Source organism: Artemia sp. Qi Xiang Cuo, chromosome 9, assembly GCF_049724085.1.
Source record: "Artemia sp. Qi Xiang Cuo chromosome 9, ASM4972408v1, whole genome shotgun sequence".
In the NCBI taxonomy this organism is placed as follows: domain Eukaryota; kingdom Metazoa; phylum Arthropoda; class Branchiopoda; order Anostraca; family Artemiidae; genus Artemia; species Artemia sp. Qi Xiang Cuo.
Window position 1 is genome coordinate 35,889,721 of NC_142802.1, and position 22,199 is coordinate 35,911,919.

Consider the following 22,199-nt stretch of genomic DNA (forward strand, 5'->3'; position numbering starts at 1 on the left):
AAAAATATATTATAATTACATTGTTATGTATTCATTATTTTTAGAGTAAGCTAGCATATAAAAAGTTTAGAATGTCTATCAAAACATCGGAGATGTGAGAAAAGGAATTTGCATACATCTATTGTCAGACACATGAGGTAACATTGACAAAATCTAGGTATCAAACGTTTTTCTATAAACAGTAGATCCCCCATGATTCGCTCTTTCTCAAATCCATCCATTTCTTAGAGTCCTAACACTCTCACAATCAGCTTCAGACTAACTAGAATTTTTTTCTACTCTTAAAATATACGCTAGTCTCTACTATAGAAATAAAAACCGGTCTAATCTAAATTCAACGTAACAACACATGAAGCCAAAATGAAAAGAAAAACCGGTCTAATCTAAATTCAACGTAACAACAGATGAAGCCAAAATGAATAGAACTTGGATTTTATGACTGTTATCTGATGTATCTGATAAAAACTTTGAAAATGAATTTATTCGATCTGCTTTTTAGATTTTGTCAACTTTTTCCGATGTATCCGAGAAATGGATGTTGATATAGAATTTAATCACTCTTATACTTAGATTTTGTTAAGTTGCTGTATTGTCTGTCTAGGAAGCGACTTCAATCGATAATGAATGTTAATAGAGAGTTTCTTCAATTTTTTTTCATAATTTCCTATAATAAAATTTCTGTATTGTGTATCCAAGAGATGAATCCAAGAAAGAGTTTGTTACTTACTTACTTACCTACTTCCTACTTACTTACAATTTTTTTATAATGACATTATGACATATCCAACAACGGATGTTGATAAAGAATTTATTCATTCTGATACCTAGATTTTGTCAATGTTACCTCATGTGTCTGACAATAGATGTATGCAAATTCCTTTTCTCACCTCTCCGATATTTAATAGACATTCTAAACTTTTGATATGCTAGCTTACTCTAAAAATAATGAATACATAACAATGTAATGTATAATATATTTTTAATGAAATAATGCTATGTAGAATATTAATAAAAAATAATATTATGACACATAGTCATACACACGTTCACTCTTAAACATCCAGAAACGATGGTCCCATGATATAGAATAGTTTTTACCATGTCTTATGCATTTATCACGATCAGGTATGTTCTTAGGTATCCAGTGCGCGAAGAACCTAACCTCGTCTTCAGGATGGTGATAAGCCCCTTCAAATTTAGGACACTTAAATTCTTCTAGATTAAAAAGTGGAATCCTAGGGTGACACTTTTGAATTAAAACTTTATCTGTAGGTACATTACCCTTTACATAGAGTGCTTCAACCCCGAAAAAGGTTCAAATTTCACTGATTTCCTCCTGAACATTTCTCAGTTCCTGGCCACTATTATTAAGTGGTGTAATCACTCTATCGTAGAATCCCAGTCTGTTTATACGATGTAATGTAGTACTCCACAAGCTTTTATCATGCTCAAACATGTTATAGTTCACTATCCAATGATAACAGTCAATTTCTTCTGGTTCCATTGACAATAATAAAAATGCACATTCAAATATAACACCGCAAGATGATTTTTTCAAACCAATAAATTATGTGTCATCGAGTCCTATCATCTTGGAAGCTATTAATGTAGTTGTTAAGAAGAGAAATACATCATCAAACTCTTATACCTTCGCTCAAGGTTGAATGGAGTTATGGCTAGTGGGGATGACTCCTAAAACCATCTGAATTCATTGTAGGGAGGAGTCATAAAACCCTTAGAATTCATTGCGGGGAGGAGTCATAGAACTCTCGGTATCTATTGCATGCAAATGAAGTCTGGATATTACAATTTTTTTTTTAATTTCTGTATTGTGTATCCAAGAGGTGAAATCAAGAAAGATATTTTGTCATTTTAAGATACATACAAAAGAAAAAGATAAAAAATAAATAAAGTTGAATAATTTCGAAGTTTAAAAAAATAGTTTTTTTTATGAAAAAAAAAATATTGAATTAGAACCATCAGTCCTCATCATTATGAGTATCCAAAACTGGACTTAAGTTTCACATTTGAACTATAGAATTGTATTTTAAATAATTTTCTTAAAATAAAATATAGTTTACTGTCAAAAACCCTTATTAGCTCAGATTTTACGGAAATAGTTTTATTTTTCGATCCAAAAATAGACTTAAGTTTCACATTTGAATCAGAGAATTGTATTTTCCATAATTATCTTACAAAAAACTGGAGTTTACTGTCAAAAACCCTTAATAGCTCAGATTTTACGGAAATAGTGTGTCTGACAATAGATGTACGCAAATTCCTGCTTTTATCATACTCAAACATGTTATAGTTCACTATCCAATGATAACAGTCAATTTCTTCGAGTTCTATTGACAATAATAAAAATGCACATTCAAATATAACACCACAATATGATTTTTTTAAACCAATAAATTCTGTGTCATAGAGTCCTATCATCTTGGAAGCTATTAATGTAGTTGTTAAGAAGATAAATACATCATCAAACTCTAATACCTTCGCTCAAGGTTGAATGGAGTTATGGCTAGGGAGATGACTCCTAAAACCATCTGAATTCATTGTGGGGAGGAGTCATAAAACTCTTAGAATTCATTGCGGGGAGGAATCATAGAACTCTCGGTATCTACTGCATGCAAATGAAGTCTGGAAATAAAAAAAATTTTTTTTATGATTTCTGTATTGTGTATCCAAGAGGTGAATTCAAGAAATGTATTTTCTCATTTTAAGATATGTACAAAAGAAAAAGATAAAAAATAAATAACGTTGAATAATTTCGAAGTTTAAAAAAAATAGTTTTTCTTATGAAAAAAAATATTGAATTAGAACCATCAGTCCTCATCATTATGAGTATCCAAAACTGGACTTAAGTTTCACATTTGAACTAGAGAATTGTATTTTCCATAATTTTCTTACAAAAAATCAAAGTTTACGGTCAAAAACCCTCATTAGCTTAGATTTTACGGAAATAGTGTGTCTGACAATAGATGTACGTAAATTCCATTTCTTACATCTCTGATGTTTTAATGGACATTCTAAACGCTTGATATGCTAGCTTACTCTAAAAAATAATGAACACATAACAATGTAATATTTTTAATGAAATAATGCTATGTAAAATATTAATATAAAAATATATTATGATACATTATTAATATCAATGATTAACATTGGACATTTTGAATCTGTTCCATAAAATAGTTCACCATGTTCTCTCTTGATATTGTAGTTATTGTCTTCTCTTAGTTCGTAATCAGTAGAATAATCATTATTCCATTTTGAATCATACACAATTTTTACTGGTGTCTCATGAACAGGCTCAACATGCTTTTCGTCTTTGGTATTATTTGATTCATTGACTGTTTGATCAATGCCAGTAACGTTTGCTGTTGCTTTGTTTTTCATCGTTTCATCTTTATATTCCGTAGTGATATTTTCTGACAATGCCATTTTTATTTTTCTGGCAATTTCACTGTCTATTAACACATTGTTTTTTACACAGGTAACAGTTTTGGCACGTAAACAAGATATGGTTTACGATATTAGTAGTAGAGTAGGCCTTTCTTTTATTAGCCTTCTGTTGAATGCTAATACCCGAAAGCTGATGATTGGATGTATCCGTAGGTAATGTGTTACCTGCAGCAGGAGCAAGGAGTTGTCCTCTATCATCAACAATTATTTTTATGTTAGCATTCTCTTTGAGTGCAATCATCTCTGGAGATCTCAAGCTCGCATAACCATCATCATAAGAGTTGAATTTTTTCGGTATTCCAAAGAAATTTAATTCCTTACTGACATGACAATGCATGCATACATTTCCAATAGTGCTACCACTTGTACTTGTTTCATAGTTTAAATACTTCTCCTTGTTGGCATTCAATGCTACAATAACCTTGTTTTGTGAACACACTCTATTACAATGTTCCATCTTCACTTGTTTTTAAAGATATGACTTATTTGTTTATCGTTCCACTGCGTAAAAAATACTGATTTAACAAATGCAATTGACTAGGTAGTGTCGATAACCGGTCATAGAATACCAGTGGGAAAGCCACATCGTGTCTCTGACCAATCATAGAGCACAATTGTTAGAACCGTAAGCATATTTTGACATTTTAAGATATTTACAAAAAGAAAAAAATAAATAAAATTGAAAAATTTTGAAGTTTTTAAAAAAAAGTTTGTTTTTATGAAAAAAAATATTGAATTATTAGTTCAGATTTTACGGATATAGTTTTATTTTCAATCCAAAAGTAGACTTAAGTTTCACACCTGTACCAGAGAATTGTATTTTCCATAATTTTCTTACAAAAAAAACTAGAGTTTACGGTCAAAACCCTTATTAGCTCAGATTTTACGGAAATAGTTTATTATATAGGTTTCAGACAACACACGCCTATGAGAGACTAATACCCATCTCCTCCAAAACACTTTTCAGCCATTTCTTATTAAAATTTTTTTTATTTCAAGTCATTCACACGGGTTTTTCGTTAGCAACTCGGCCCACAGTACAGCACTATAAGTATTCTAAGACACCCCGCTCCCATCCCTCCAAAAATATTTTATTCAGAGATTTCTTGTTAAAATTTTTTATAATGAATCCTAAATCTTTGGAAACAGCCTCTATTTCTGCCCGTTTAAGTTTTTATGTTGCTCCTTACTTTCAGTTGAAGAAACTTTTTTATAATTTAATTTCTGATCTCAGGGGGGTGAGCCACGGTTGAAATTGTTTTCATGTAAAAATACCCTTCCCCTCTTCCATGGAGAATTCCCCCCCTCAAGACAATTCTTAATTTCTGATCGCGCTTTTCAGACATTTCTTGTTAAAACTTTATTTTCAACTAATTCATCCGGGTTTTCGACAGCAATTCATGCCAGAGTACAGCACTATAACTAGAGGGTATTTTCCCCTTTTTCCGATAATCAGGCAATTTTCTCAAGCTCATAGCTTTTGATTGGTAACACTAAAGTTAATGAATTCTAAATCTATGGAAACAGCCTCCATTTCTGCCCGTTTAAGTTTTGATGTTGATCCTTACTTTCAGTTGAAGAAACTTTTTATAATTCAATTTCTGATCGCGGGGGGCGGGCCACGGTTGAAGTTGTTTTCACGTAAAAATACCCTTCCCCTCTTCCATTGAAAATCCCCCCCTCGAGACAATTCCATTCCCGTTTACTTTTGGAGGGTGTTTCTCCATTTTTCAATAATCAGGCAATTTTCTCAAGCTCATAGCTTTTGACTAGCAACACTAAAGTTAATGAATCTTAAATCTTTGGAAACAACCTCTTTTTCTGCTCGTCTAAGTTTTGATTTTGCTCCATACTTTCAGTTGAAGAAACTTTTTATAATTTAATTTCTGATCGCGGGGGGCGGGCCACGGTTGAAGTTGTTTTCACGTCCTTCCCCTCTTCCATGGAAAATTCCCCCCTCAAGACAATTCTTAATTTCTGATCGCGCTTTTCAGACATTTCTTGTTAAAACTTTATTTTCAACTCTATGTCGAAAACATCCGGGTTTTCGCAAGCAATTCATGCCAGAGTACAGCACTATAACTAGTCTAAGACATCCACTCTGTCATCGCCCCATCCCCAAAAAATACTTTTCAGACATTTCTTGATAAAAATTTTATTTCAAGTTATTCATTTGGGTTTTTTACAAGCAATTCATACCACAGTACAGCACTATCACTAGTCTGAGACATCCAATCTGTCATCGCTCCATCCCCCCAAAAACAATTTTCAGACATTTCTCGTTAAAAATTTTATTTCAACTCATCCACATGGGTTTTTCGCTAGCAACTCCCCCCTCCACTATCAGACTATAAGTACCCTAAGACACCCCGTTCCCATCACTACACCACTTGTGTATTATACAGAACACATCTAAGAAGTAAAGCTATCCGTTTTTAAAATTCTTTTCTTGCCATCTACATCTGTCTTAGTGTCTAATTTTAGTAATCTATAACGTTAAACTCTATTTCAAATTGACAACACTGATCAGACACCACTTGTTTATTATACAGTACACATAGAAGAAGTAAAGCTATACGTTATTAAAATTCTTTTCTTGTCGTCTACATAAGTCTTAGTTTCAAATTTTAGTAATCTATAAAGTTAAACTCTATTTTAAATTGACAACACTGCTCAAACACCACTTGTGTATTATACAGTACACATTGAAGAAGTAAAGCTATCCGTTATTAAAATTCTTTTCTTGTCATATACATCAGTCTTAGTGTCAAATTTTAGTAATCTATAAGAATAAACTCTATTTTAAATTGACAACACTGCTCAAAATCCACTGGTGTATAATACAGTCCATCTCAAAGAATTAAAGCTAGGTCAATTCATATTTTCCGACCTTCCTTTATCGATATGCTGGTTCAATTACACATGCACTGGATCAGCCAATGATAACTTAGATTGCTATGTTCCATGGCAAGGAGCTATCTTAACTGATAATCCTCAATTCGCAAATCCCTTACCCCTTTTTTTGAAAATGTCAATCAAATGTCATTTGCAAATCCGATTGTAAAAGCGTGTTTAATCACGTTGCTTGGAAAGGTATCCACGAGTACATGCTCTGGAAATGTTTGCAATTCTTATCAATAACAAAAAACCAGTTTCTTGTACGCTTCATATCTATTACACTATTATCTTGTCCCGTTTCTTGTCCCGTTTCATGTATCGTTCATATTGTATACACTATTATCTTGTCCCGTTTCTTGTCCCGGTTGTGGTCCCTATTGCCTTACTACTAGAGTCTTCACAGTAAAAAAAAAAAGTTTGGAAGAATAGGAAGATAAGTCTGCGAACCAAGACTATAGAATTGAAAGCTACAGTGATGATGGTGATCCAGTATGATTCTGAAGCTTGGGTGCTCAGAAAAAAAACAGAGGAGGATTTGCTAGATGTTTTCCAAAGAAATTGACTACGGATTGTTTTGGGTATCTGACTGAACAACCGTATCTCAAACAGTAAGCTGTACGATAAATGCGGTTCAATCCCGCTTTGTAGGACTATAATGAGAGAAAGGATTAGATAACTTGGACATGTTTCTGCGGATGAACGATGACAGATTGCCAAAGATTGTCCTTGTTTCAATTGAAAGTAAGAAGAATTTTTCAGGGACAGTTCTCCAGGGGAAATTTTCATTGTTGAAAGAATTGTCCGGAGGTATTTTCCAGAGGAGCGGAGGTATTTTACGCAGGAAGAATTTTCGATGGAAGAATATTCTGTGATAGAACTTTTTCATGGAGGAGGAGAATATTCCGGAGGAAATTTGTCCACGGAGGGGAAAGATAGATTTCCTGCATGATTTGGTAAACGATTATGAGAAGATTAAACCTAAAATGAACAGAAAATTTTTCGTATATGAGGGGCGCGGGCTGTCCTTTTCTCAGCCCATTGTTTGTTATGCTAAAGTTTTTATATATTTAAAAAAGCTTAGTTTTCCCATTCAACGGTCTTTGTGTTTCAGCAGTTGTTCTTAAAGAATTTTGACGAAAAGTAAAAATTTAGCGTAAAGAGTGAGTGATTGAGGAGGGGAAGCCTCCCTCATATACGGAATAATTTCTGTTCGTTTTAAGTTTTAATGCTGCTCCTTGCTTTCAATTAAAAAAAAAACGATTGTTTAGTTAATAAATCAAAGATCTAGCAGCAGCTCATTTTATGGGATTAAAGGAAATTATTTAACTGAATTCAACGCTCCGGGTGCCAAGAATAAGGACTGTCGGCCATGTATTACATATTTACGCTGCTGTCACTTTAGAGGTTTTTTCATGTAAATCAGTCGAATTTAGTGTCAATCATTGAGAAAAACTGGGGGAGGGAGGGTGGGGATAACTGAAAATGGTTCTTTAGAGCACGTAATACCTCTAACCAGGCAAGTGCGCGGGACTTTTTGTCTTTCGTGGTGGGGGCAATAATAGATAAAGATTATTTGATAATTTGAATAAAAAAATTTCCAGAAATTTGGAAATATTTAAGGCTTCGAGGGGGTGGGTCCAGAGGCTTTCTATTGAGTACGTGCCGGCCTCGAATTTTGATATTGTGAATATATACCAGCAGAAAATAAATCCTTTTGTATATAAAAAGGTAAGGAAAGTAACACTTTTTCTTTTCCTCGATAAAGGATAAGAGCTGTTCATTTTTAAGGTTTTAAGAAAGTCCAGTATATCTGCCTAGACGTAATATCAGAAGAACAAGTCGATGACAATCATTGCAACATTAATGACAAGCCAGATCTTATTATGGTTCCTTGTAATGAAGATCCATGTCCAGTGAAATACAGGTTAGTTCCTGTTTTTTTTTTTTTTTTTTTTTTTTTTTTTTTTTTTTTTTTTTTGTGCATTCTGACGAATAATTATTTACGTTTTTACAGCTGCTTTTTAATTCTGTTTTAGTAAAATTCATTATTACTGACGGTTGTTCCCTATTTCAGGATGAGTCTGTATTTAAAGAAAGAAGATAAATATCTAGTTTTTAAAGATTCGAATGAAACAAAATAAGCTTGGCCACCGTGCTGGGAAAAATTTTAGTACTGCAAGGACCATTAAAACTCGTGCTATCTCAACACTGAAGGGAAAACTCTGAAAGTCGAACTGGGTGATTTCTCGAGTAAAAGGCCAGTTTCACAGGATGAATCTGAGCAGAGTTTGTAACGCTTTGTTCGCCCCATAGGCTTCTTTTTGGTCCCACTATGAAGTTTCTTGGCACTATCTGAGCACAAGAAAACACTATGTATATTCATTCTTCCATTTTTGCAAATATCTTCTCCAGTTGCCACTTTGGACTTGTAACGGATATATTTTCAATAGATATGAGCTTTTGATAATTCTTCAATAATGAACCAGATAGAAGATAATTTTGTAATCGTCACGAAAGTACTATCGACTTTCCACTTAACTGGGTAGTTAAAGTGTGGTTTTACATTGGCTAAGTAGACCTTTTGTAGTATTTGACCTTTTGTTTTTAGCTGACCTATCATAGACCATTTTAGAAACAAGCAAGGACAAGACAAGCAAAGGCAGAAACAAGTAAAAGAAAAAATCTTCTGTGATAATTTCAGGTTATTTAAGCGGAATGGTTTTCAATATCTCTTTCGTTCTTTAGGCCAATTAAATTAAAAAAAAACAAGGTTTTTTTTTAACTGAAAGTAAGGACCGACGTTAAAACTTGAAACAACCAGAAATTATTCCGTATATGAAAGAGGATGTCCCCTCCTCAACACCTCGCTCTTTACGCTAAAGTTTTTTATTGTTTAAAAAAATAGAGTTGTGGGAAAGTGAGACTTTAGCGTAAAGAGCGAGGCGCTGAGGAGGGGACAGCCCCTTTCATTTACAGAATAATTTCTGTTCGTTTTAAGTTTTAACGTCGGTCCTTACTTTCAGTTAAAAAAACTTGTTTTTTTATTTAATTTTTGAACGTTTTTGAATAAATGCAGGTTTTGATTTTGGCTCACCGTACATAAATAATCAACACCAAATTTGCATATTAATTTTACTTTTATTTGATTGAATGGCTTTCTCGAACATTGTTTAATTTTATTTACGAATGTTTTTATTAGTAATAAATATACGTAGCTTACGAATTAACTTGCGTAACGAATGTCTATATTCATATATTTTTAATAAGTATGTTAAGGGCTTCGCCCCCTAGTCAATACCTCGCTCTTTACGCTAAAGTTCGAATTTTGTTCCAATTCTTTAAAAATGACCGCTTAATCACAAAGGCCGTTAATTAGAATAAATAGCTCTTATGAAAGTACTAAAAATCTTTGGCTTAAAGAGCGAGGCATTGACTAGGGGGCGAACCCAATCATATACGTAATATTTTCTGTTCGTTCTAAGTTTTGATTTTGCTCCTTACTTTTAGTTGAAAAACTTGTTTTTTTTTAATTTAATTTCTGATCTTTTTTTAAATAATGCTGGGAAATCCGGTGCCCCCTCCATAGCAATGTCCCTTCCCACATGAAAACTTCCTCCATGTAAAGATCCTCCCACATAACTCCCGACCCCCCCCCACTTCGTCCCCCCCCCCCACCCACTACCAGAACAAATCCCCATGAAAACAGTAGAGTGCATCGTCTGGATTCTACGAGACGTATAGGAAAACATTTCTACGAGACTCATACACCTTTTCAAAGAGAGTGAGTATTCCCTCGCAATGTCGTATGGATTCTATGGGTTTATGTTCCTTACCATGTTATATGCTTGCAGCAAGTTCCTTGGTACCTTTCCAAGCAAAGTGAACTATGGACGAGATTGTATAATGTAATCAGACTGGTTTAGAGGATATGTGCTTTAGCAAGTTCGTTCATCTATTACTATAACAATTTTTTTTTTACTGTAAAATAATGATTCTACTAGCTATATAGGCCAGTCGGACAACTTTATGAGTCAAAACCTGTCAAAGAGTTTGATAACGACTAGCTTAAAGGCATCTCATCGGGTTTGGTTAAGAATGCATCATGGGTAATTACAAAAATCGCAAGTAAAAAAAAATCGCAAGTAAGTAACAAACTCTTCCTAGAAGTCACCTCTTGGATACACAATGCAGAAACTTCATTTAAGAAATTATGAAAAAATTGTAAGTAAGTAAGTAAGTAAGTAACAAACTCTTCCTTGAATTTACCGTTTTGATGCACAATACAGAAATTTAATTCAGGAAATTATGAAAAAAATGTAAGTAAGTAACAATCTCTTTCTTGAAGTCCCCTCTTGGATACACAATACGGAAATTTCATTCAAGAAATTATGAAAATATTTGCAAGTAAGTAACAAACTCTTTCTTGAATTCTCCTCTTGGATACACAATACAGATACTTCATTCAAGAAATTATAAAAAAATCACCAGTAAGTAACAAACTCTTTATTGTTTTCACCTCTTGGATATACAATACGAAAATTTCATTCAATAAATTATGAAAAAATTGTAGTAAGTAATAAACTCTTTCTTGAAGTCACCTCTTGGATACCCAATGCAGAAACTTCATTTAGGAAAATATGAAAAAATTGTAAGTAAATAAGTAACAAATTCTTTCTTGAATTCGCCTCTTGGATAAACACAAAGACATTTCGTTCAAGAAATTATGACAAAATTCTAAGTAAGTAACAAACTGTTTCTTGAATTCGCCGTTTGGATACACAATACAGAAATTTAATTCAGGAAATTATGAAAAAATTGCAAACAAACTCTTTCTTGAACTCGCTTCCTGGACAGACAATACAGCAATTTCACTCAAGACATTAGGAAAATATTGTAAGTAAGTAACAAACTCTTTCTTGAATTCTCCTCCTGGATACACAATACAGATATTTCATTCAAAAATTATAAAAAAATTGTAAGTAAGTAACAAAATCTTTCTTGAATACACCTCTTGGATACACAATACGGAAATTTCATTCAATAAATTATGAAAAAATTGCAAGTAAGTAACAAACTGTTTCTTGAATTCTTCTCTTGGATACAAAATACAGACAATTCATTCAAGAAATTATAAAAAAAATGGTAAGTAAGTACCGAAATTTGACTACACAATACGGAAATTTCGTTCAAGAAATTAGGAAAGAATTGTAAGTAAGTAAGTAAGTAACCAAATCTCTCTTGAATTCAACTTGTTGATGCAAAATACAGAAATTTGATTGAAGAAATAATTAAAAAATTGTAAGTAAATAACTATCTCATTGGATACATCAAATAACATTTATAAGATCCAAGGTCTATTTATTTTGACATTATGCGTCATTACTTTGAATTTAGGTTAGACCGGTTATAGATGGCAGAACACCGCTCTGACACACAGTCATAGTGAGAGAGACATGCAAAAAGAGTGGGGCTTGTTTATCCAGCAGACGAATTCAAGAAAGAATTTGCTACTTACTTACAATTTTTTTTAATTTCTTAAATGAAATTTCTGCATTGTGTATCCAAGAGGGGACTTCAAGAAAGAATTTGTTACTTACTTTTTTTTCATAATGTCCTGAATTAAATTTATGTATTGTGTATCCAAACGTTGAATTCAAGAAAGAGTTTGTTACTTACTTACTTACTTACTTACTTACAATTTTTTTATAATTTCTTAATTGAAATTTCTGCATTGTGTATCCAAGAGGTGACTTCTAGAAAGAGTTTGTTACTTACTTGCGATTCTTTTCTAATTTCTTGAATGAAATATCTGCACTGTGTATCCAAGAGGTTAAAACAATAAAGAGTTTGTTTCCTACTTGCAATTTTTTCATAATTTCTTGAATGAAATTTCCATATTGTGTATCCAAGAGGGGGCTTCAAGAAAGAGATTGTTACTTACTTAGAATTTTTTCATAATTTCTTGAAAGAAATGTCTTTTTTGTTTATCCAGCAGGCGAATTCAAGAATGAATTTGCTACTTACTTACAATTTTTTCATAATTTCTTAAATGTATTTTCTGCATTGTGTATCCAAGCTTCAAGAAATAGGTTCCTACTTACTTATAATTTTTTTTCATATTTTCCCGACTTAAATTTCTGTATTGTGAATCCAAACGGTGAATTCAAGAAATATTTTGCTACTTACTTACTTACATTTTTTCCTAATTTCTTAAATGAAGTTTCTGCATTGTGTATCCAAGAGGTGACTTCAAGAAAGAGTTTTTTACTTACTTACAATTTTTTCATAATTTATTGAATGAAATTTCTGTATTGTGTATCCAGGAGGAGAATTCAAGAAAGAGTTTGTTACTTACTTACAATTTTTTCATAATTTCTTGAGTGAAATTGCTGTATTGTGTGTCCAGGAAGCCAATTCAAGAAAGAGTTTGTTTACAATTTTTTCATAATTTCATGAATTAAATTTCTGTATTGTGCATCCAAAGGGCGAATTCAAGAAAAAGTTTGTTACTTACTTAGAATTTTTTCATAATTTCTTAAATGAAATGTCTTTTTGTTTATCCAAGAGGCGAATTAAAGAAAGAATTTGTTACTTACTTACAATTTTTTCATAATTTCCTAAATGAAGTTTCTGCATTGTGTATCCAAGAGGTGACTTCAAGAAAGAGTTTGTTACTTACTTACAATTTTTTCATAATTTATTGAATGAAATTTCTGTATTGTGTATCCAGGAGGTGAAAACAATAAAAAGTTTGTTACTTGCGATTTTTTCATAATTTCTTGAATGAAGTATCTGTATTGTGTATCCAAGAGGTGAAATCAATAAGGAGTTTGTTACTTACTTACAAAAATTTTCATAATATCTTGGATGAAATTTATCCAGCAGGCGAATTCAAGAAAGAATTTACTACTTACTTACAATTTTTTCTTAATTTCTTAAATGAAATTTCTGCATTTTGTATCCAAGAGGTGACTTCAAGAAAGAGTTTGTTACTTACTTACAATTTTTTTTTCATAATTTTCTTAATTAAATTTTTATATTGTGCATCCAAACGGTGAATTCAAGAAAGAGTTTGTTACTTACTGATTTACATTTTTTCCTAATTTCTTAAATGAATTTTCTGCATTCTCTATCCAATCGGTGACTTCAAGAAAGAGTTTTTTAACTTAATTACAATTTTTTCATAATTTATTGAATAAAATTTCTGTATTGTGTATCCAAGAGGTGAAAACAATAAAGATTTTGTTACTTACTTGCGATTTTTTCATAATTTCTTGAATGAAGTATCTGTATTGTGTATCCAAGAGGTGAGATCAATAAAGAGTTTGTTACTTACTTACAAATATTTTCATAATTTCTTGAATGAAGTATCTGTATTGTGTATCCAAGAGGTGAAATCAATAAAGAGTTGGTTACTTACTTACAAATATCTTCATAATTTCTTGAATGAAATTTCTGTATTTGGTATTCAAGAGGGGACTTCAAGAAAGAGATTGTTACTTACTTAGAATTTTTTCATAATTTTTTGAATTAAATTTCTGTATTTTGCATGCAAACGGCGAATTCAATAAAGAGTTTGTTACTTACTTAGAATTTTGTCATAATTTCTTGAATGAAATGTCTTTTTTTGTTTATCCAGGAGGCGAATTCAAGAAAAAATTTGCTACTTACTTGCAATTTTTCATAATTTCTTGAATAAAATATCTGTATTGTGTATCCAAAAGGTGAATTAAAGAAAGAGTTTGTTACTTACTTACAACTTTTTCATAATATCTTGTAATAAATTTCGGCATCGTGTATCCAAGAGGTGAAAGCAATAAAGTTTGTTACTTGCTTAGAATTTTGTCATAATGTCTTGAGTGAAATGGTTTTTTTTATTTATCCAGGAGGCCAATTCAAGAAAAGAATTTGCTACTTACTTACAATTTTTTCATAATTTCTAAAATGAAATTTCTGCATTGTTTATCCAAGAGGTGACTTCAAGAAAGAGTTTGTTACTTACTTACAAATTTTTTTCATAATTTCCTTCATTAAATTTCTGTATTTTGTAACCAACAGGTGAATTTAAGAAAGAGTTTGTTACTTACTTACTTACAATTTTTTCATAATGACATATCCAACAACGGATGTTGATAAAGAATTTATTCATTCTGAAACCCAGATTTTGTCAATGTTATACCATGTGTCTGACAATAGATGTATGCAAATTCCTTTACTTACATCTCCGATGCTTTAATAGACATTCTAAACGTTTGATATGCTAGCATACTCTAAAAAAAATAAATGCATAACAATGTAATGCATACCATAATTTTAATGAAATAATGCTATGTAGAATATTAACAGAAAAATATATTATGATACATTGCTAACATCTATAAACAACTTTGGACATTTTGAATCTGTTCCATGATATAATTGACTACGCTCCCTCAAGATGCTGTAGGTATTGTCTTCTCTTAACTCCTAATCAGTAGAATAATCATTATTCTATTTCGAGTCATACAGTATTTTTACTGGTGTGTCACCGACAGGTTCAATATGCGTTTCGTCTTTGGTATTATTTGTTTCATTGACTGTTTGATCAATGGTAGTAACGTTTGCTGGCACTTTGTTTTACGTTTGCTGGCGCCTTCTCTTAGCTCGTAATCAGTAGAATAATCATTATTCTATTTTGAGTCATACACAATTTTTACTGGTGTGTCACCGACAGGTTCAATATGCGCTTCGTCTTTGGTATTTTTTGGTTCATTGACTGTTTGATCGATGGTAGTAACGTTTGCTGGCACTTTGTTTTTCATCGATTCATCTTTATATTCCATAGTGATATTTTCTACCAATACCCTTCTTATTTTTCCGGCAATTTCACTGTGTATTACAACATTATTTTTACATAGGTAACAGTTTCGGCACGTTGACAAGATATGGTTTATGATATTAGTAGAAGAGTAGGCCTTTCTTCTTTGGACCTTCCGTTGAATGCTAATACCCGACATCTGATGATAGGATGTATCAACAGGTAATTTGTTACCAACAACAGTGCCAAGGATCTGTCCTATGTCATCGACGATTATTTTTATGTTGGCATTCTCTTTGATTGTAATAATCTCTGGAGATCTCAATCTTGCATATCCACCAACATAAGAGTTGAAGTCTTTCGGCACTCCAAAGAAATTTAATTCCTTACTGTCATAACAATGCACGCATACGTTTCCGATAGTGCTACCACTTGTACTTATTTCATAGTTTAAACACTTCTCCTTGTCAGCATTCAATGCTACAATGACACTATCATGTGAACACACTTTCCTAAAATGCTCCATCTTCACTTTTTTAAAGATATGACTTATGTGTTTATCGTTCCACTGAGTTAAAAATACTGATTTAATACATGTAGTAAACTAGGTAGTGTCGATAACCCGCCATAAAGTACCAGTGGGAAAGCCGCATCGTGTCTCTGAGCAAGCATAGAGTACAATTGTTATAGCCATAAGCATATTTCATGTCATTTTAAGATACGTAAAAAAAGTTGAATAATTTCCAAGTCCAAAAAAAAAATGTCCAATAAAAAAAAGTGCTACAACAAACAATATTTTTCTAATAGTAAAAGTCACTAATAACATTTTATATCATTATCATTTTGAATTTGGAAAATATTAAATGTGATTTTTTTATGTTTTAAGTATGTTACATATCATTCTAAGAGATGTAAAAAAAGTTGAAAAAATATAACATGTTAAAAAAATAATAAAAAAAGTTAAAAAAAGCAAAAAAAAATTCAAAAAAATAGGGGGGGGAGCAAAAAGTTTGGGTGATGGGCCCCTTGGAGGTTGGAGGTATGGGACCTTTGGAGGTTGAGGTCCTTGGTGGTTAGGGTCATTTGTGCTTCTGATCCATGATGCTTCAAACCTATAATAACCTCACTACTTGATTTGCAAGGATTTCTAAGGGTTGTTCCGAATTTCTTTATTCAAATTCTTTTCTTGACATCTAAATCTGTAATAGTATCAAATTTTTAGTATACTATAACGTTAGACCATATTTTATATTGACAACACTGTTCGAACGGTAGTTTGTGTATTATACAGAACACATCGGGGAAGTAAAGGTAGGTCAACTCACAAGACCATTTTATCATCGTTAACCATTTCCATAGATTGATGGTATTCCAAATTTATAATAAATAAGCTATGAGTTAACAACCCCCTTGGGGTTACCTTAACTGCTAATCAGTTTGACCCTTTTTTACCACCTTCATACGATCCAATTTGCAAATGTTATCTAGCTCTGTTTCTTTCTCTATTATTCAATTAATATCGTTCATCCAGTTCAATTCGCAAATGCTATACCCTTTTTCACAAATAGAGTTATTTTTTTGGTAAATGTTACAACTTTTCATCATTCACAGTTCTGTAATTATCCCATGATGCATTCTTAACCAAACCCGATGAGATGCCTTTAAGCTAGAGGTTATCAAACTCTTAGACAGGTTTTGACTCATAAAGATGTCCGACTTGCCTGTATCGCTAGTAGAAACATTATTTTATAGTAAAAAAAAATTGTTATAGTAATAGATAAACGAACTTGCTAAAGCACATATCCTCTAAACCAGTCTGATTACATTATACAATCTCGTCCATAGTTCCAAAACGTGTTTGATCTCTTTGCTTGGAAAGGTACCAAGGAACGTGCTGCAAGCAAATAACATGGTAAGGAACATAAACCCATAGAATCCATACGACATTGCGAGGGAATACTCACTCTCTTTGAAAAGGTGTATGAGTCTCGTAGAAATGTTTTCCTATACGTCTCGTAGAATCCAGACGATGCGCTCTACGGAAAACGTCTGTATACTTCCCAATAACCAATACTGTATGTTAACATTGGGTAAAGTCCATAACTTTCAGCCCTCGCACCGGGGACTTTGGGGGATTGAGTCATCCTAAAAGACATAGTTATCATATTTTCGACCATACTGATGATGACAAAATGACTATCTCAAAATTTTGATCGGGTGACTTTGGGAAAAAATGAGCGTGGGAGGGGGCCTAGGTGCCCTCCATTTTCTCGTCACTTAAAAAGGGAACTAGAACTTTTAATTTCCGTTCCAATGTGCCCTCCCACGATATTCTAGGACAACTGGGTCGATACGATCATCCCTGGGAAAAAAAATAAACAAACAAAAAAAAAACAAATAAACACGCATCCGTGATCCTTCTTCTGACAAAAAATACAAAATTCCACATTTTTGCTGATAGGAGCTTGAAGCCTCTACAGTAGGGTTCTCTGATCCGCTGAATCTGATGGTGTGATTTTCATTAAGGTTCTATAACTTTTAGGGGTTTTTCCCCTTTTTTTCGAAAATTAGCCAAATTCTCTCAGCCGCGTAACTTTTGATGAGTAGTACTAAACTTGATGAAACTTATATATTTGAAATCAGCATTGAAATCTTGTTCTTTTGATGTTTCTATTGGTATCAAAATCCCGTTTTTTAGACTTTCGGTTACTATTGAGCCGGGTCGCTCCATACTTACAGTTCGTTACCACGAAGTGTTTGGTACAATTTCTTTGTCATAAATGGGCGCTATTACCAGGAAAACATTGTGATTAAATCAGGCGTATTTGACCGGTTTATAATAAACTTTATTAAACAGTATATTACTTTCTAAGGTCATTAATAGAGAAATTGAAAAAAAAGGAAGCAGAATTACGACTGTAATTACACCTGGCTAAGGCGGTAAGGTTAGAATGGAGTGCAAAATATGTACAGCTTTCTGGATTTCCATTATGATAAACTATTTTAATGGAATAAAAAACTGTTGTTTGGTCCTTGGAAAAAAACGGAATTGGCACTTATTAAAAGGAAGGGTGTGTCAAAATGAGGTTATTCATTACTTTGATTCCGATTATGATAACTGTTTTTTGGAGGTTTTAAATACATTCGACTTTTCAAGTATATAACCAAATCAAACTTTATGTCGATGAAAGGACTAAAGTTGGTTGGAATAACTTGAAACGCTATAAGAAATCCAGTTCTCTACTTTGAAAAGGAATGATGATTAGACGTGGAAGGAATATATGGGTATTGATTGATGTATCAATATTAAATCACACTGCCCCTTTGTAAGTTCCAAATACTACTCGAGGATTGTTAAATCTCACGAAAACAAATTGAGGCTATGTCTGGGAATAATCAGTGGGACCAATCAACTAAACCCACAAGTTCGAAATTCAGAATTTCAGGTTCATTTCTACATCCTGGCAAACATTTCAAATCTTATAGATTATAGATAGTCGATAAATATTATATTATCTATAAAAATCCATAGGTATTTGTAAAATAAAGAATCGTTTGAAATTGTTGTTCAAAATTTAGGGTTTGTAGGTTAGGCTCCATCCACTTGTCGGTATGCTCATAACGCATTCTTTACTGGAGTGAAATCAAAAGTTAGATGTACCATCTATGGGCACTCAAAAGAAGAATTACTTTTATTTTAGTTTAACTAATTTAAAATATTAGTTTTTTAATTAGCTATTGTAAAGACAAAACCAAGTAAGAAGCTTTACTTTAGGAATTAGAAAGGCTTGTTGCAAGATAAAATTAAAAGTTCTCTTTCTTAAGTTCAGCATGTGCTAATGGCCAGCATATTCTAAAAGGCCAAAGGTGGAGCTCTAAATATGGTACTACTATTTCTTCTACCTTTTGTGCTGGGTATAAACAGATGTTACTTCCCGGATAGTCTTTGTAAATAATTTTTGCAGCATAAAATAGTATGCTCAAGAAAATATTACACAATACACAATAACAAAAGGTAGGCATCTATATATCTTATACACTGATGCATGTTAATATCGCCAGCCTTGATTATCACATCTTATATCTTAAGTTGGAATAAAGAGTGATTACACGGCCTATTGGCCTATAATTCAGAATCCCTGGTGAGAGATATACAATATAATCACTTTTAGCAATTCTCAACAATTAACCAACAGTCTCTACAGAGGCCGAATCTAATTTGTATTTTCCAAGTTACTGCAATCAAGTCTTTGCCTTATTATTATATTGAAATGATGTATGGGGTGTTTATAATGTCATAATTATCTTGCTTTTTCGTTTCCCTGTGTCTAAGGTACTGTGAAATTTTGGATTATCGTTGTGGAATAAGGAACTAGTTAAAAGGTAACCCTATGTGGCCACATAGAAAATTTTGGATGAGGAGAAAGAAGTAAAAGAAGGTCATTCAAAGGGGTAATGTGAAAACCCCTCTCCCCTCCAAAAAATGTGCTTTTAAGCCCTAACTTCTCTATTTTTCCTATAGGACTTCCAATGAGCTTTATTGTTCCCCCGTTTGTAGGTATGTTAACCTTTCCAGAACTCCCAAAGAAAAAAATCACTATAGATGTTTGCTTGCAAAAAGATAGGAAAAACGAAAGATTTGTCAATATTAATATATGTATTCTTAAGCAATATAATGTAGGGGTTTAAAAAGGACATGATAGATATGTCCCTTCTTAAGAAAGATAATATAAGATATATTAATAATAAAAAAAAACTCTGTCAAATCCAAGGCATTGACCACAATATGTTCCACGACCTGTAAAGGAGGGGAAGATACGCATGCTATTTACTCTACCAATCAGATGCCAAAGATAAAGTGGATCTAAGGGACCGGGAAGATCACCATGAGCGGAAGAAAAGCGGACGATGAAGAAAAAATAATTTGCACTTCTTAAAATCAAGTAACAGTTTAGTTGTTGAACGATTTGTTTCCTGGATTAGATCAAGGGCTTTATTACAAGTGTTAGAGAGCGGTTGAAGCAAAGAAGGAAGAGTAGATACAAATCCACATATCTGGCTAAGAAGAAACATGCAACTAAATTATACCTTGAAAGAGGGCTTTAAGAATTGCCTCAGCAAAATATGCCAGAACTTTCTTAGAATACAAAAGGTTTTTGTAAACCTTCATTCCAATGAAATCAACATGATACTTGTTGACAGTGATTATCTTTATTCTTCTAAAAGAGCCTTTAGATAGATAAGTTTCAGATACTTGAGGACAAACCTAAGATACACGCGAAAAACTTAGTAAGCTAGACTTAGAAACCTTAAGGGCGAGAGAGTGAGGTTCCAACCAAAGTAAAACTCTCTCAAACAGGTCCACTGACTTTGGACGAGCGTCAATCTCTGTTCTCAAAAGTAACGAGGGTACTTTCATCAACAAAAGCATCAACAGCACCCAAAGAAAACAAACTAGGGTATAGGCACGAGACAATGCACGACAATATAAGGGATTTTCATTTGTAATTGCAAAAATTGGTCATTTACATAATTAGAAGAGTCGTGGCCTTACGATTGACTCTTGAGGAACACCATAGTTAAATTTTGAGGTTGAACGGAAAAGCAGACTCACAAAGATTGTTCTACAGGACACTTAAGACGTAAACCAAAGAAGTGCATTACCTTTTGTGCTAAAATGAAAAGTTAGAGAGATGAATACTAAGGGTTAATGAATCGAAAGTTTTCCTAACACCCAGGAATAAAGCAGCAGGAATCAGAAGTGAGTCTAGCGCAGAATATAGAAAGTTCAAAAAATATACAGAAATAATGCTCCCTTGATATTTATTCGACATGCAAATTGGAAATCATAAAAAAAATTGAGAAGTTAGATTAAGCTGAGAAAGCTAACCCTTTTCAAAAATCTTGCTAAACACAAACAACAGAGATATTGGCTGATAGTTAACTTGATCATTTTGTATCAATAGTACAGTAGATCAGTACAATAGATCAAGCACGGCTGAGAGTATTCTGGAAAATACCATGATGAAAAGAAAGGTTAATTAGTTTCGTTAAGGGACAAATAAGGGAAGGCAGCATAAACTTGGTTGCTTTAGTAGGAACATTTTCAGGACAAGATGACGAGGATTTTTTTTTATCAGTCTCGTCATATTTCTAGTAGTCTCTGTATCAGACACTGGTTCCAAGAACATTGACTTAATGCAAGGTGGCCAAAGATAAGACCTGAAATTGTATTGCGATGGAGAAGAAGTAACATAAAAAGTTATCTTTTTACCAGTATTTGCAGAATACGATGTAAATGCTTCTTGAACATTTGGTACAACCTTTATAAATTTACTATTGACAACCAGGCTTGAAGGGACTAAAGGAGACTCAAAGGAGGACCTAAGGACGGAACTTATCACCTCCCATGTTTTTTAATATTGTCACTGCAATCTGAAATAAATTTAAAATAATACTGAGACTAGGCCTTTCGGCACATAGAATTATAGAGGTTCCTTAAATTTTGAATCTCTGAAGGCTAATTGCACTGGCTAGAGGTTATTTTTTCTCCATCCAACTTTTAAGAAGGCCATTAGCCCTCTAAGGATTTAGAGGAAAGGGCCTCCTAGATCTACGATTAGGAAGCGAGCAAGTATCAAGCCTCTATAATAGACTTATAAAAAAAAGTATCTAAAATACAAAACCGGAATCATTCTCAAAATTGCCCCATGTGTTTTCTGCCAATCTTGACCTAAGAAGGTTAAATTTTTTGCCAAATCTAAACTACTTTATTATACACTTGAGTACTTTTTATAGTCACATTATCATGAAGAAGGCTAGAGTAACAGCATAATGATCAGAAATGTCACTTACTAAGACATAATTTTGGAGCAAAGAAACCCTACTTTAGATTTTTGTCAATCAAAGACCCTATACACTCAGTTATACGAGTTGGGATACAAACAGAGAGTAAGGTATCTATAGCTTGACTAGAGAAAATCTTTTGAAGACCTCATATCCATCATTTGCTAGCTTATCATGCTGTTCCTTCTTG

General features: G+C 32.8%; 1 protein-coding gene across 4 annotated transcripts in view; it reads left to right on the forward strand.

The window, feature by feature from the left end:
* The window catches only part of LOC148948608 (protein madd-4-like), a 511,292-nt gene that overhangs the window by 195,758 nt on the left and 293,335 nt on the right, over positions 1-22,199 (forward strand). For all 4 annotated transcript variants that reach the window (XM_089094504.1, XM_089094505.1, XM_089094503.1 and 1 more), the window contains one exon: positions 8,155-8,290. In XM_089094504.1, the coding sequence (XP_088950630.1) occupies positions 8,155-8,290 (136 nt within the window). The remainder of the gene's footprint in view (positions 1-8,154; positions 8,291-22,199) is intronic.